The sequence below is a fragment of the Thermobia domestica genome, chromosome 8, assembly GCF_964235325.1.
Source record: "Thermobia domestica chromosome 8, izTheDome1.hap1.1, whole genome shotgun sequence".
Classification (NCBI taxonomy): Eukaryota; Metazoa; Arthropoda; class Insecta; order Zygentoma; family Lepismatidae; genus Thermobia; species Thermobia domestica.
Genome location: NC_137461.1, coordinates 288,198,475 through 288,216,520, shown reverse-complemented (window position 1 = coordinate 288,216,520; position 18,046 = coordinate 288,198,475). Strand labels below are relative to the sequence as shown.

At 36.8% G+C, this 18,046-nt stretch overlaps 1 protein-coding gene across 2 annotated transcripts in view; it reads right to left on the bottom strand.

Moving 5' to 3' along the window:
• Positions 1–2,110: 2,110 nt before the first annotated feature.
• Positions 2,111–18,046, bottom strand: part of LOC145693688 (4'-phosphopantetheine phosphatase) — a 106,594-nt gene continuing 90,658 nt past the window's right edge. For both annotated transcript variants that reach the window (XM_081769943.1, XM_081769944.1), the window contains exons 13-15: positions 14,676–14,830; positions 7,433–7,602; positions 2,111–2,552 (exon numbers count right to left, since the gene is read on the bottom strand). In XM_081769943.1, the coding sequence (XP_081626069.1) occupies positions 2,318–2,552; positions 7,433–7,602; positions 14,676–14,830 (560 nt within the window). In that variant the 3' untranslated portion in view covers positions 2,111–2,317. The remainder of the gene's footprint in view (positions 2,553–7,432; positions 7,603–14,675; positions 14,831–18,046) is intronic.

Sequence of the window (18,046 nt, the reverse complement as noted above, 5' to 3'; positions counted from 1 at the left end):
ATACTGAAATTGGGCATCTGCTTGTTACTTTGATAAGTAAAAATAAAAAAAAAGTTTAAAAAAACACGTAGGACAAAATCTCCCCCACGAAACCAGGAAGAGGGTCGAATCTAGGCATTTATTCACAAAATTAGTTGCTTAACTCATGCTGCACTTTGATTGGCCAATGCCCAGGAAAATTAGAGATGGAAAAGGATTTAGGTATTTATATACAAAATTAAAACCTATATTAATGCTGTACTCTCATTAACCAATAACAACAGTGACGGCTAATATATATAAGAAGCATTTCCTGAATTCGGTTCACAGTAAGCTTTAATCTAGTAGTATGTTGAATTTGAAAAAAAAAAAAAAAAAATGAAATCTTTGAGTTTTACGTCCCACGGTTATGCCGGTTAGACTAAAGTAGACGGTGATGGTGAGAGATGAATGAAATGGTGGAATGAAGAAAGTGGGAGGAGACGGGAGAACCCCGGGAAAACCCACGAGCATGGTGTTTGTCCACCACAAAGTCCACACGGCGCGAGCTGGGATCGAACCAGGGACCCCAAGCACCGGAGGTGAACGCTCTACCACTGAGCCACCACGCCCCCAATATCTTGAATTTGAAATGGAAGAAGTGGAAAGTAGTAAAAATGAATTTGGAAAAGGGGAATTTTGTCCTACGCGTGCAAAACAGAGTTTCTCGTAGAACCGTTTATACAGGGTCAGCATTTCCTTCTCTTATACCTTTCTTCCATAATTCTCTCTTCCTTACCTCCTCTTTTTTCCACCCTTCTCCTCCAAGTCCTCTTCAAGCCTGTCTTTCTATCGGATTTTGAGCCTGCTCTATCAAATTACTATTATATACGAGGAGGTACCTAAAAGAAACAGATTTTATTTTTTGAACTTATTCACATTTTAAGAACAAACCTTCAATCCGATTCAAAGTACTCTCCACTTGCAGTAATACAGTTGCTTAATCTTACCGGGTTTTCGGTTCCAAGTCTGGAACTGGTTCCCACCGGAACCGAAACTTTGTGGCCATCCCTAGTTTAAATCGGCAAACTGCCTACAGGCTAGCAACGCCTATTAGCGTCAGGCACGCAAGCAATAGCACATATATTGTCTCCTCTATTAGCGGCACTGTTTATTATTAGGAATTAGTTAGTGTGACGCACTAAGACGCTTGTTGTTTATTAATAAAATCAAGAACACGATATTTATTATGGAGTCAAGAGTTAATCCGACCAAAAAATAAACCGTAACTTATTAAATCTTAAAATTTCTCGCTAACAGAACTGGCTCTACCATATGTGCAACACATGATTTGTGCGGGGTGGCAAAATCTGTCATAACTATATTATTTAAAATAAATATTTCTTGTTGGAAATAAGAGTTAAATTTACTAAGCTGACCTTCTATTTGATTACTACATTCATAAATCATGTTTAGGTTGCATTATTTTAAGGTCAGATGGACAATGCTAAGGTAAATGGTTACACAAATTCCAGCATATATTTCTTGGTTGTTGTCAAATACAGGAATTCAATTCTCGAACGTAGCAAACACATGTTGCATTTAGTTAATTATCACAGTTTTGACATGGAAACTGTCTTATCTTTGTCAGAAACAAGTTCCTTATTGAAGGTGGATTTTTTTTTTTTTAATAGATGTAGAAGGAAAATCAAGAAATGCAAACTGATATATTGAGATTGAAGCTCGATATTGAATTCTATAAAAAAAAAAAAAAAAAAATGATTACCACCTTTTCTCTGCAGGTGTGTGTGCTTTACCTTTCACTAACATAATAGATTATTATTTAAAATAAAAAAGACGAGATTGCATATGTAGTGCATAGGCCTTTCTGAGTGCGAGTACCCTTTCCCTCCCCTTCGTTGTTCCTGATGGAATACCATACTTAAAATCGTGACTTCTAAGATTTGTTCTTTCTGGAGAAAGGGGGGCGGCAAATTGAATAGGCCCAGCCCTGCTCGCTAATAGGTTCGGACGAACGCCTAGTGACTCAGTTCAGCGAAACTTCCAACAAGTACTTCAAAATACAGATTTACAGAACGCGTAAAAGTGTAAATGGTATAAGGTATTGCTTTATTAGTCTCAAACAAAAAGAATCAGTAAAAGAGTTAAAATTTACTGAAAAGACTGTACATCATTCAAAGATACAATCTCTATAAAGAGCTTAATAAATTTCTGCTTACTACGCACTGGTGTCAATTATGAACACTTTACACTTGTCTTTTGTTTTCTTATTGTCTCTTAATTTACGAACGAAAAAAAAAATGTGGTAATAAACAACGGTAAACTACAAAACGATTCATTATCTTTGTGTTCCTTGTTTGTTGCACTGTGGCCGTTCGTACTTGCAGAGCACTGAGAACATGTTCCCCCCAAGACGCTTGGCCAACCATCTGTTCTTGATCACTGCTACTTTCAAACATTCGCAGTTGAACTTCGCATGGAGATTGGTGTGCAATGCACGGCCCATTCCTTCTAGTACTATCAAATCCACTCGAGATGTCTTCATCTGTTCCGCTAAATCCTGGCTAATACGACTGAAATACGAAAAAAAGCAATATATATGTAAAATGCTGACTGCTTATTTCCTTAATGGTTAGTACATTTAAAATATTACAAATTCAGGGTGTTTCACAATGTATATAGGGGATTTAAGACTTTGGAGTGTTTATTATATTTAACTTACAATTATAAATACTACATCAAACAAAAGAGCAAGTTACATAGTTTTTGCTTGAAGTTCAACATAAGCGCCGTTCGTCACACGGCCCAAAGCGAGTCGATAGGCGAGAAAGGCCCATAATCTTTCCGCCGGGATATGGCACAAAACACATCCAATTTAGGGGAGTCTTGTTGCAATTGTATCGTCTCCTGGGGATCTGTTGACCCCCAGATGCGAACATTATGACTGTTCACACTGCCATGCAGGAACATTTCATTTACTAAGTTAGCACGTCAACTGTAATCTGTAGGCCTTAGAACTTGTAGCAACTGCAAACGATACGGTCGTGGTTGTAAGCGTCGCCTTAAAATTCTCCACATAGACGGTTGCATTGTAACCAAAGATTCAGTCTTTGCAAAATGTAGCACACAACAAGCTTTCTGTTCACTAGTCGCCATCTTTGCTACTAGCGCTTTCTAACGAGAGGCAGAGGAAACTGCATGCGCATGCGTGCATACACAACTGTTTGAGTTGCAATTTCATTTGATATATGATTTATAATTGTAATAAATACTACAAAGCCTTACAACTCCAAAATTCATTTTGAGACAGGGAATATTGTTAAAATTTTACAATATACTACTACATAAGCATTTATGATCTTTTTCCTTGTAGTATATGAAATGTAGTATGTAGTACATGTAATGTAGTACTAGAAATGTAGTACATGAAAAGCTTTTTTTTACGACTATCCATTATTTTCGACAACCACATTACTATTCTTAAATGAATAATTATTCTTGTACTTACATTCGTATATTTTTCCAAACAAAACTTTTCGATAGTTAAAAATTAAAATTATCTAAGCTACATTTCAATAACCTCTTGTCACCCTCTTCATGCATGTGTTGCTTTAAAAAAAAAAACGCTCTTTACAGTCAGCAACAAAAGTTCTTCCCATTTGGTAAAATTTATTTCGGGAATAACTGTGATATGGGTGGATGTGCAAAATTACATTGTTTTTAATTTACTGAAAACTGTACTCAAATTGTCCTTCCAATTTGAAGTTATTTACGAAACTAATTTCATCAAACGGAAAGAACTTTTGTCACAGACTGTACATATTTTGATCACTTTTCTCCACTTGTAGAGACAACGTTGATGTTCCTTAAGTCACTCCTTAAAAAAATGTCTTGTCGAAAACCACTCTTTCAAAATCACGTGAACAACCCGCTACAATATTATTAAGTATTGATTTTATTTAAATTATTGTATACTTTTTCTCCAATATTTTTTATACTGCATTGTTTATTCCTGTTCAGTATTTTCGAAATCGCATTCAAAATAGATCCCTGTTAGTTAAATTTTTGTGAGCAACTAACTTCCCGACACTCGCCTTGCTTCACCTGAGGATAGGTACACATGTCATACCAAATCATTTGAAAATTACTTCTTACTTGGCGAACTAGATTTGTATCTGTTCTCGAACTACAAAGTAATCTAAGTCAATATTAACCTGAAAGTATTCCTGTTGAAATACTGCTGACTGAAATATAATTTGCATCTGAACAGAAGAGGAAGTGCAAAAGTAATTAATAATAGGTATTAATTACTTTTAATACCACTGAAGTACGAGGGGCGTCCAATAAATTATCTACCTAGACAGGAAGGGAGGGGCGGAGCATAGTAACGCCAAGGGCACTGGGGGGAACCCCGCTGCGCAATTTGAAGTCAGTCGGAGCAACGCAGTGTCCGTGAGTAACGTTTGTGTCACGCAGCGTAGCGAATGTTTGCCGGATACAGGTGTACCAAGACTTGTTGGACTTCCTTGAGGAAGACCAGGACAAATTCCTGGCTCAACTGGTGACAGGAAACGAAACCTGGGTCCACCATTGGGATCCTGATAGCCATCAGGAGTCCATCCAGGTCCACCAACGAGGTCGAAGATGCCGTTTTTCCCAGTGGTTTGCAGGCCATGACAAAGACTATCTCCTTCTATGGGGTTTCTTCGCTGCCCACAAAGTGGCGACGGTGCATAGACCTTCATGGGGATTACATCGAAAAACAGTGATGACCAGGTGAGCCTGTCTGCATTCCTTCCTGTCTAGGTAGATAACTTATTGAACGCCCCCTCTATTGCATCTATCATACATTATTATTATAAAGGCCTCCATGGGGACTACATAGAAAAACAGTGATGACCAGATGAGTCTATCTGCATTCCTTCCTGTCTAGGTAGATAACTTATTGAACGCCCCCTCTATTGCATCCATCATTGATTATTATTATAAAGGCCTCCATGGGAACTACGTCGAAAAACAGTGATGACTAGGTGAGCCTATCTGCATTCCTTCCTGTCTAGGTAGATAACTTATTGGACCGCCCTCTATTGCACCCATCATTGATTATTATTATAAAGGATTCCATGGAGACCACATCGAAAAACAGTGATAACCAGGTGAGCCTATCTGCATTCCTTCCTGTCTAGGTAGATAACTTATTGGACCGCCCTCTATTGCACCCATCATTGATTATTATTATAAAGGCTTCCATGGAGACTACATCGAAAAACAGTGATGACTAGGTGAGCCTATCTGCATTCCTTCCTGTCTAGGTAGATAACTTATTGGACCGCCCTCTATTGCACCCATCATTGATTATTATTATAAAGGATTCCATGGAGACCACATCGAAAAACAGTGATGACTAGGTGAGCCTATCTGCATTCCTTCCTGTCTAGGTAGATAACTTATTGGACCGCCCTCTATTGCACCCATCATTGATTATTATTATAAAGGATTCCATGGAGACTACATCGAAAAACAGTGATGACTAGGTGAGCCTATCTGCATTCCTTCCTGTATAGGTAGATAACTTATTGGACCGCCCTCTATTCCATCCACCATTGATTATTATTATAAAGGCCTCCATGGGGACTACATCGAAAAACAGTGATGACCAGGTGAGTCTATTTGCATTCCTTCCTGTCTAGATAAGTTATTGCACGCCCCTCGTACTGTACTAAAACATATGATTTACTCTCAGTTTAACACTATTTAAGCTTTGAACTGTTATTCCGACAAAGGGCACTTGAGATTTGTGCCTGAAATATAGATGAACATTTGAAAATGATTTCAGTCTTTCAGAAACACTTCAAGGTTAGTATTGACTTATATTAGTGTGTTCCTTACGTTCAATCAGCTATTACAAAGTAATCACTTCACTCCGTTATAAATCGCTGAACTGTAGCTCGATTTTTCAGTGATTTTTCCTACTTTACTTGACCGCTCGATACAAGTGTTATAGCGGCGACTCCAGGAACAGTGAAATTTTCTCCACAATGGAGGAAACTCATCAAAATATGTAGTTCTATAAGAAACGCGATTTCTTAAAAATACAGGCATGAAGAAAATGACAAGGTGTTACTAAAATATAGCGTCGATTTGGATTCACTGGCTTTAGTGAGTATAATTTTAATTTCTATTTTATTAACATTCATCCTACTATGTCATTAAATAAACCTTTTCCAGCTTACACAGGGTTCGTCTTCAGCTGTTTGCAGGAACAAAGAAGAAAAAGAAACTAAAATTAAAGAGCAAAACTGCAGGAATATATTTCACTACTAGATAATTTCATAAAAATAAATTTTCTTGGAAACTTCGTGATGCTCCTATTCTTCTAGGGTGCTACAGCGTTATTTGATTTCAGTGTTAGTAGCACGCCTCCTACATCCCGAAAGGACATCAACAACTATGGCCCAGGTCTGATTGAGTTAACCCCTGACCAAGCTTAATCCTAGGTTCTGAAAGTCAGAGTGATGGTCTTCTTTTTAGAGAAATAATCATCATCTTTGGGCTCAGTGGTGCCCATAGACAACCATGTTATTCTTAATATTTTTTCACGGAAAGTTGTAGTCAGGATTTCCTGATAAGAGATAGGTATCGGAACAAAATTGTGACGAAGTGACTGATCAGTGGAGTCCAAATGAAATGAAATGAAATCTTTAAGTTTTACGTCCCACGATTATGCCGGTTAGGCTAAAGGAGACGGTGATGATGAGAGATGAGTGAAAATAGTGGAATGAAGAAAGTGAGAGGAAACGGGGGAACCCGAGAAAACCCACGCACACGATTTGACCATCACAAAGTTCACTTGGCGGGAGCTGGGATCGAACCCGGGACCCCAAGCACCCAGAGGTAAACGCTCTACCACTGAGCCACCGCGGCCCTACCCTAAAGAAAAAGAGCTCCAGATTTAAAAAAAAATGAAATTTCGTCGAATCACTTAAAAAAAAAAAAAAACTTTTGAATAAAGATTATTCTTACCCTATTCAGATCTTACGTTTTATTTGAGAATAAGGCGAACCTTTATTTTTTCATGGTATTTTTATATTTGTTTAAGGTTTATTTTGATTATATTAAGGCTTACCCTAGACAAGCCAAATTAATTATAGAGAGAAGTGAACCACAACAACCTTCGTGCCTGCAGAAAAGAAGTCACAAGTGGCGCCCCAACTGGAGGTGGGCGCAGTAATTGACACATCATTACGACTGATATCGATAGATCTGTAACTGCCACGTCGAAACCACTACTACAAATCTGAATACGCACTAAAACCGATGTTCTCAACAACTAATGGTTTGATTAATCCTCATATGTTTCACGTTTCTGCATCAATGCTTCTGCATTAGAAGCAACTAACAAATGATTGCATTAACTATACTGATAAGATAATACAAATGGAGAATACGATACCTGAGATCTAGACAAGGTCCTGCCTGGCCAGTCTCCATTGCGATCAAACGATCCTCACGAAGCGCATGGTGAATAGTTTCACAAATGGCCGCAGCCTGCTTTAAGATCACAAGCAGCTCACAATAGGTAACATCATTTAAAGCAGGAGCTGAATTGGCGCAAAGTATTACCTGCAAATAGGGGACATTTATTAAGGAATGACAAAACTGGAAGTACATTAAAATCGTCATATTTTGCCCACTGGATGAGACTTTTTCAGATGGAAAAATTTTAGAGAAGCTTGTACTTTTCAACAATGAGTGAGTAGACTAAACACTAATATCTTCCATTTACAATAACACAGTTGTTTGAAAAGTATGGGTAGGCCTATATGTTTTCTATGAATTACCAGTACACCATGTTCATTCACGCTGAGGACCACCTACGGACTATTAGCCACACTTTGAGAAGTCTAGAACCATTCTATTTCAAGTGTGCCCTCGGAAAATGTTTGAAACATACTTCAGCCTCACCCCCGCCATCCTCTTACGGAGAAAACCTTCCCTTTGTTTTAGAGAAAGAAGTGAATGACAGCGGCTGTTGCCGATTTGTCATTCAGTCGTTTGGTCTTGACGAGTGAAGATCGTAGGCTACTTAGAATGGCTAACAAGATAGTGCACAGCAAAGCCCGTCAATGTGGCAACCCTATACACATTCAACTATTGAAGGTCTCGGCCAAAGCAACTTATCCCTCCTCTTTCGAGGGAGGTATGGGAAAACACACATCGGCAGCAGTGCCAGCAGGGGCACACTTGAAAGACACACACACACACACCTACACAAATTGACAGTATTCATAAACAGAACTAATTATTAAAATTAAATACAGAGGATCTGTACATACTACAATTACAGTCTTTTCAAAAATATTCTTGAAACTCAGTTTTATTTAAAAAGTCCTATGTTCTTAATAGCCGAAAGTAAACTAAATACAGGTGACTCTATCTTGGTTGTTTAAAATCTTCATTGCAAGTGAAAATAGAAATTGTCTTACGCAAGGTTATGAAAATGGAGACTTTTAAAGCGAGGTGGATACCCAGAATAGTTGAAAATACTGCCTTATTCCATTGTGATTCCCATTAATTTTTACACCACTAGAAAATGAAATGAAATCTTTGAGTTTTACATCCCAAGGTTGTGCCGGCTAGGCCAAAGGTGACGGTGATGATGAGAAATGAATGAAATGGTGGAATGAAGAAAGTGAGAGGAAACGGGAGAACCCCGAGAAAACCCACGAACACGGTGTTTGTCCACCACAAAGTCCACTTGATACGAGTTGGGATCGAACAAGGGACCCCAGGCACCAGAGGCAAACACTCTAACACTGAGCCAGCGTACCCCCTTTACATCACTAGAAATGTTCCGATGGCCTTTCTACTGTTGTCTACTGTATTTTTCTCAGTAAGTTATTTCTCTCTTTCTTTCACTTTAAACTGAAACGCCACTTTTCCTAGATGGTTCTTTTTGAGTCTTTGTACCTTTTTCTTCGACTACCGTTTTAAATTGATTCTTAGTTTGATACCTTGAATATTTTGTGGCATTTTCTCAACTAAATGATGATCTCACCAAAAGAAACATTATTGTATGGGAGGGGGCGCGGTGGCTCAGTTGTAGAGCGTTCACCTCCGGTGCTTGGGGTTCCTGGTTCGATCCCAGCTCGCGCCGTGTGGACTTTGTGGTAGACAAACACCGTGCTCGTGTGGGTTTTCTCGGGGTTCTCCCGTTTCCTCCCATTTTCTTCATTCATTTCTCATCATCATCTTTTCCTTTAGCCTCTCCGACATAACCGTGGGACGTAAAACTTAAAGATTTCATTTTTTTTTTTTCATTATTGTATGGGATGCGGAATTAAAAATCCTTAATGTATATTAAATTGGTTACTAAATCTTTGTCTTCTTTCTTCATTAACAAGACAACCTCTAAATTATCAATCTTTTTTGTTGATTCTCTAGTACTTTCTGTAGATAGTCTTTATCGCTCTCTGCATTGTTATCAAGAGAAATACCTAATACTATTGTGGATATCGAACCTAATGTTAGGCGATACGCTATTATATGGCTTTTGTTATGCATCTTATATCTTTCACGTACCAGGTTCTTTATCCATTTTCTTTGCGATATACATTTATTTTGAAATTTTAGCCCTGTTTTCCGGTAGCACTGTGGCTCAGGGATAGAACGATCACGTCTAGTGCACGGGGGTTCCTGGTTCAATCTCAGGCCAATATCGTATCCGTGGGTATTCTCGGAGTTCCCGTTTCCTCCCACATTTTTATTTTACCATTACTTCATTCACTTTCATTAATACCCATCTCCTATAGCCATGGGATGCAAAACTAGAAATTCAATTTAGTTCCATTCAGGAGCGTACCCATGGAAGAGGGGGACTCCCAAAACTTTCTAACTCAACACACATTTGTACACTTTCTCAATAAAACTATATTTGTTTAACAGTGAAATAATTGATGTAGCATCAAAATTTGATCTTACATTTCATCTGTACTCTTTCTCTTATAAAAACACGCTAGTTCTTTCATTTTTTTCTAAAACTATAGGCGGAAGTATTTTACAATTACTTATAGCGTTTTCAGATGCAGAATAATATCCGTTCAATACTAGATAGACGTAGTGGCTTGTACAGGGTTCCCACTCTCTTTCTCCAAAAAAATTCCAGGACATTTCCAGGACAAATCGCCAATTTTCCAGGACTTCGTCACACACGAACGTCTAACAGGATTGCAACTGTAGGTTCAAAACTCACAACAGTGAAAAGTACAGTAGCTTATACAGTGAATATTAATGCAAGTGCAGAATTAACACACAATAATTAAATACACAAAGCGGAGCGAAATGTGCTGCTTTTTTTTCTTTCTTTGCTGGCCTCTCAACTCCCCTTATAGCCACTCGATCCACCTACATTCAGCACAGTATTTTCACTCTCTCTACATGACATTTTAAATTGTACACCAAACAAATTTACAAACAACAAAAAATTATTTTTCGTACATGACATCTTCATTGCGTGACAGTGTGACAGATATAATTAGGAAAAAAAAAAAGAATTATATTACAAGTTTTTCAACTGAGTATGGAGTTGTGTGATTTCATCTATAGACATAATTTCTTTCTTCTTTAGCGAAGCTGCTCTACGGATAGCATTTGACTTCGTCAATAAAGTAAAGCAAGACTTCTGCTCAGCTTTACGTGCAAGCTGGTTTCCTTCAGTCTCCAAAGCTTCACTTGTTTCCATAAATTTCATTTTCTTTCTCTACAGTTGCTGTACATTTTCACTTATCTCTTTCCTCTTGCTCTCCACTTGACTTTCAACAGTCTTAATTTTCTTTACCTCTGCCATATAGCGCTGCCTTGCATGGAAGGCATGATGCAACATTTCTTTCATGATGTTGATTGAAGTAAGGTCTTTACGGGAAATCTTATCATACACCAATCTCAAACCGACCAATGATTTCTCCTTCATATTTTTAACAAACAGATCTTTATTTATGCTGTAGCCTCGTTCGACAGCAGCCTGTCCATGAGACAAAACCAGAAGCTTCTTTATGATTACAAACAAATTTTTAAATTCTTCCGAACCATCCAACAGTTTTGTGTAAAACCAATCCAGCCTCTCAGGCCCCAACTTATACCCAGCAAGCGCAACTTTAAATAAACTGCTCAGTAAATTTTCCATACAAAACAAACAGCTTACCACATTCTTTGGGTGTAGCCCATTTCTTCTTCAACAGTGACTAGAGGACACCACGAAATCGACACATTATCTGAATCTAGGCATGTAAGGCATCTCATAATCCTATATTTCAGTGGACTCTTCTGTATGACATACAACAGCAATTTGCACAGGAATGTCTAGCATTTAACTCTAAACTGAAGTTTTTCCCTTTCAGTAACATTTCTCTCTTTGCATACACTACGGAGACTTTGTGAAGTTCCAAATCCTAAGTCTACATTTGATCTTTGATGGAGTGAATTGTGATAGTTTAGCAGCAGAAAACAATGTCCCAAGAACAGATTTCTGGATGATTATGCGTACCACTTTCATTCCAACTTCATATAAATCTTTAGCTAGGAATGGAATCAGAGGTTCATCACTTTGATTCCGCTGGAAGAGTGGTCTTAAGAGATTAGTTACAAACACAAAAAAATGGAATTTGCACTGCATTAAAATATCGGTGCTAGTGAAGACAGGATCCAAGAGTGGGTTGACAGACTAGTGGATGAAAGAAGAGAGAAGTTCTTCCAGCCAACCACCCTGTTGGGAGAAAGAAAGCCCACCAACCATCCACATATGCAGGATCATGTCAAATTATTATTCAGCATAAAACAGAAATAGCTAACAAAAATAGCAATCAATTAAAACCTTCACTATAATTAGAAAAAAAAATTGACATTCAGTATTTCTATAAATTTCAAGAACAGAAGTGAATTTTTAAGGACATTTCCAGGGCGTGGGAACCTGCTTGTAGTATTCGAGTCCCTCCCACCAACAAAAATTTCTGGGTGCGATCCCGATTCCATTTAAAACTTTTAAGTTGAATTCAAGATTGCGCCCGACTCTCCAAACAACATCGAACTGTTTCTCATGTTTGTACTATGTCCACTTGTGATCAACTCAACTCCTTTTCATTTTATGCGAGATGGTAAAGAGACTTCTGCTACATCCTTTATTATTTTCTGTGAGGTGGAAAAAGTGCAGGAACTTTTCATTTTACAAATTTCAGAATATGTCAAATGATACACGTGATTTAACGGAATAGGATATCATCTTCTAAATTTACCATATATTCCTTAGTTCCTTTGAATTTGTATAATGTCGCCTTATTATGCGACATGGAACAACATGAAATAATAAGAAATTTTATTCGATTCTTTATAATTCAGCCTCCTATACACAGGGTGTCTACTGAGTTTCAATTTCAAAATTCCAGTATATTCAGTATAACTATCAGCAAAAGTCCTGTACCTAATACAATGATTTTTTTAAAGTTCCTTTTCATTTTATGCGAGATGGTAAAGAGACTTCTGCTACATCCTTTATTATTTTCTGTGAGGTGGAAAAAGTGCAGGAACTTTTCATTTTACAAATTTCAGAATATGTCAAATGATACACGTGATTTAACGGAATAGGATATCATCTTCTAAATTTACCATATATTCCTTAGTTCCTTTGAATTTGTATAATGTCGCCTTATTATGCGACATGGAACAACATGAAATAATAAGAAATTTTATTCGATTCTTTATAATTCAGCCTCCTATACACAGGGTGTCTACTGAGTTTCAATTTCAAAATTCCAGTATATTCAGTATAACTATCAGCAAAAGTCCTGTACCTAATACAATGATTTTTTTAAAGTTCTTCAGGAATAATCACACTCTTGATTATTTCAAGTTTGTAATTGTTTTACCATCAAAAGAATATTTTATTTTTAATAAATTTAATTAGCCTTGATTTCTTAGAAATACAAATATTTAGGTATATGTAGTTGCTCATGAAAGCGTTGAAATCTTTACACAAGCAATGTGCCACATCTATACCAAGCATTAAAGCTGGCACTCAGTTTCCCATCATTGGGTATACTTTTACTGACTAGTTTGCAGCCTGTATACTGTACTTGAAGCATTGCATATAATATAATGTATCCATTGTTATTATACATGGAGTATATATATATATATATATATATATATATATATATATATATAAAGCGGAAACCGAAAACAGTATTAGAGCATTATTTGTATTATCTAAATGTATTATTAAGATATAATATAACTTGTATAAATAATTGTGTATTATTCTATTCTAGTTATAATGCAAGACTGTTATTACCCTGTACTTTTGGAGTTCAAAAATCCAGGGTAGATTACAAACAATGATAATATTTGTATATTTCATAATTTTTCCAGTATGTGAATCCAGTATATTTTTAGTATTTCCAGTATTTTTAGTATTTCCAGTGTCAGTAGACACTCTATGTACAGTAAAGTTCCATTTGGTGAAATTATTACTCAGTTGAGAAGACAGCAAACTTTTGTATCAATCAATTTGGCTTCAGGCTAATTACTAAACATTTTTTTTTAAAGTAAATTACTTACACAATTAAGAACACCAAAAATGTAGAAATCCAGCCAGCCAGTATCCACAAAATGATGATATATATGAACTAAGAATTGGTTTCAAACCATTCGTAAAATGTTTAATAATTATGACGTCATGAACCGCGCACTCAAATTTATGGTCTCTAACAAAAGGTTTTTAGAGTTGGTTATTGAGTAGCACTTTTCAAATACTACCTGGTTTACTTTCTATATTTTTGACACTGTTCATTGTTTTTAACTTACTCAGTTAAAAAAAAAAAGTGAGCTTTAGGGACGCCGTAGCCTAATGGTTACAGCGTTGGACTCCCGTCCGCGTGATCCCGCGTTCGATTCCCGGCTGATGCTTCCCAATTTTTGGCGTCCACGTAGCGTCGTGAGGCAAACCGGGGAGTCACGTGAATAAGAGACAGGGAGACGCAGCGCATTGAACGAAGTATTTGTTGCTAGGCTGGACGTAGTTTAGCTGGTCGCTAACAGATAACATTGAATCGGCTCAGGCCTACAAAGAAGGATTGTTACGCCAAGTGGTCTGCCGTGTCGTGACAAAACGCTGTAACTTTGGCGAAGAAGTTTTGCGAAAATGAGCCTTAAAGTTTTCATCCGAAAATGTGATCTGTATCGTCTAGGCAATAATGGTCAACCAATCAATTTTCACCAAATTTAATCACACAACATGCATTTACGTAACATTACATGTAACCACGTGTTTCCAAAGTCAAGATACACTATTTCTACACGATACAGATCACATTTTCGGATGAAAACTTTAAGGCTCATTTTCGCAAAACTTCTTCGCCAAAGTTACAGCGTTTTGTCACGACACGGCAGTGGTAGTAGTGGGGGTGAGCTTAGCGAAAGACCTTAATTTCTTAAGGAAGACTCTCGACGGATTTACAATGATATAACAATCGCCGGTAATTATAGCGAAATACGGTTTTCAGTGGCAACCAGAGCTAATATTTTGAGACTCAACGGTTAATTACCTGAGCACAGCTGAGAAATACAAAGGATCTGTTTATGTGGCAGTTCTCGCCCATATTTACGTTACTCTTTATAACAGGTCACTTAAATTTTATATTTTTTACCTGAGTTCCTCTCTGCAACAGTTCCCGAGCGAACGGTATAATGCCTAGAATTATGTCAATACCACTATTATCCACAAAAATCGCAGCACATTTGTGAGGCGGACCTTTTAATCGATCAATCCACTCATCAAAGCAATCAATTAACCACGGACGAGCTGTGGAAAAAAAACAACATAAAAATACTGTATTAAAAAAAAATAGAAAATAACAAGTATTCGACTTACAATCACTAACCCTTTATGTGCTATAGGAATCCTAACTGTAAGATTACTTTCAACTCTGTTGACATTTATTTCAAAACATTATATAAAGAACATGAGATTCCCAAAGATTATTATATATTACTAAATTAAGTTCTTTTCAAAGATAAAACTATTATCAACAATCACTTTTTTCAACTACTTGTGATTACCTACATACACAAGCTCAAAACTTGAAGATAACAACTACTACACTGCAATTGATACTATACTTGTCCTTTCTGACAGGTCGCTGCGCGCAAGTGGTGCTCAATACTGTGTTGCCAGCTTTTGCGTCGGGTATTGAAACACGAAATTATTCACTGCAAGTAAATCTCAGTTTTATAAAATCATATGACACAAAAGAAATAAAAACAATGCTCTCAATAACCAGCAGGTCCACTACTCAAGTTGACATTCGACTAAAACAATGTGCATTTGTTTATATTCAAATTGGCAACGTGCGAGAGCAAGAGAAATGAGCCATTATAATTGGTTGAACGTGCTGTTGCCATAGAAACATTTCCTCTGGCCTGACTGTTATGACCACGTGCAGGAAAGAAGAAAAAAAGAGGAAAGCAACTGTCAGAAAGGGACATGTTGTATCAAAATGAAGTGTAGTATAAAGAAGTGCGTGTGTCATAATTAGAGAAAAAAAAAACAAACAACAACCTGCTAATTAACACTGTAATTTGCTGCATATACAGTATACATATAAATAACAATTCCTTGTAGCAAAATAAAGGGACATGTTTGAAATGGGGGCTGGCCATCGACACATTAGCGTATAAGATAGTAACTTCATTCACTTCTGTTGTGGGTCCAGGTAAATGGCAACGTTGCATTTTCATTTAACGTTGGGCACATAAAGAGTGTACAGCTCAAACGGCTTGTCCGATTAAAAAAAAAAAAAAAAATCCTTCACTTTAGATTGAAAACAACATATTTGGAGACCGTTTCTCCTCTTACATTTTGTTGTAACTCTGATAATAACAGAGTTAGCTTATGTCAGAGGGACTTTTGAGACACCCTGTATGTACTGTCATTTTGTTAGCGTCATAATAAAGAGCTTAATGAAGGTATATTTCATCATCAGTTTCACTTTAATAAGTGGCATGGTTTTATACACCATCAATTTTTAAGGTTTACAAACTAACTGTTTTTGCTCCAATTTCTCGAAAACTACGCATGAGGAACGCTCACTAATTTCATTTTGTTCAACCGAATAACACCTATCGAATGGTCCCGTTAAATGCTACAAACATTGTGGAATACATAAACAAAACAATCGAACAAATAACTATTTACACACACCATTTACAATTTGAAATATCTCAACTCACATTACTTTTTTTTTTAAAACAATTAATTACTTCAACGTGTAGCCTCTGGGCATGACCTTAAAAGTTGCGTTACCTGTAAAATTTAAAACCAGTGACTATTATGTTTGTGAATGAAGCTCTTATTAACTGTATCCTAACTTTAAGCGAGTTTGCCTCCATCCAATAACATTTAGGTGTTCTGAAATTTAGTTCCTCTTTCAGCATCGAGACTATATGAGACATGGACCTACTGCTTAACGTGGGATGCAAACTACATGAGCTCCTGTCGAAAACTGAACCCAGACCTCACGTGCTGAAGACAGTACGATCACCCTATAGTGCAGTTACAAGGAGATTCTAACGTTGGATGTTTTCTCCTAATACAGGGTTCTCGCTTATTTGGCGAGCACAAGTTACTTGGCGTTACCAGGTTATCCAAATCACGATTTACAAATTTTCAGGTCTATATATAATCTTAAAAAAAAAAAAACAACTATTTTTTCCCACCAAGGGGTTCCTCATCTACTAAGCATGTACATGTATATAATGTATATGTGTGGGTAGAAGTTTTGCAAAATAAAGTAATTTATTTTATAAAATACTCCCTACCAAATAGCCGGGTAAGGCAAAAAGAGAAATGAATTCTGAAAAAAAAATCATACGTAAAATTCCCTGACTTTTGCAGGACCTTTTATGAAAAAGCTGAATTTTAAGGTCAATGGGAACTCAGTAATATATTATGACTCTTAACACATTTTCTTCTCCTAGTGATATTTTTCTCATAATTTTGACCTCACTCAATTTGTGTTTGAATATTCGTAGTTACTTCAATAAACCAGCAACCTTCTTAAACACCCTAAGAAAGACAAATGATCTGAGAATTAACCGACAGGTACAAATGACCTGACAAGTAAACCTTACGTTTGGGTGAATCGAGTTGCTGACTGAGACACATATGAAAAAGTAGTACTAAATGTGGTCAGTATTTCAGTGAAGTTGTAGGTGCGAAGCTCCAGGGGTTTAGGAGATACAGCTACCAGAACATCACATGGAAGTACAGAATAGTCTTCATACAGTTGGAGGTAAAAGCTCTGTAAGACCTCTTGTAACGACAAAAGGTGAATAACAAATATATGGGTACATATTAGGACTATGGGGAAGTCATATAGTAAGGGTATACCTGACGGCGGCCATCTTGAAATCCGCCATTTTGAATTAAGGTTAAGTTTTTAAAATAGGAATAGGGTCATGTGATACATGATTTAAGGCGCTAATTTAATCAGAAGAACAATGGTGACGTTAATTTTGATTTACGCGCAATTGGTAAAAAGTTACAGGGAAATTAAATATTGTTGCAGCATATGTATTAGTCCTTTACAACACCTTGTAAATTTTGTGTTAATGATAATAATTAAATAAAAAGCAGGTGGATAAATATTAGGTCTATGGTAAGAATTGCCTTGATGGCGGCCATGTTCAAATCCGCCATTTTGAATCAGACAAAAGTTTTAAACAAAACGCATAACAGTGACACCTTATTAATAGCAAATTTTACCATAAATCCAACGGTATAACCATTTTTGTTTTATCATTAACCAGCATTTGTTATCGCATAAACAAGTTGCTAATTTAAGGAAAAATGACCAAAGTAGAATTGAGTCATAATTGAACATGGGTCTTTCTTCCAGAAAAGTCCTCAATTAGTACAATCAATATGTAGTTCAGAAAAGATTCCATGACTTGCAAAAATGATCTACTCACAGTTAGCACACCTGACAAAGGCAATCGAGTTACACTTGAGACATTTGTC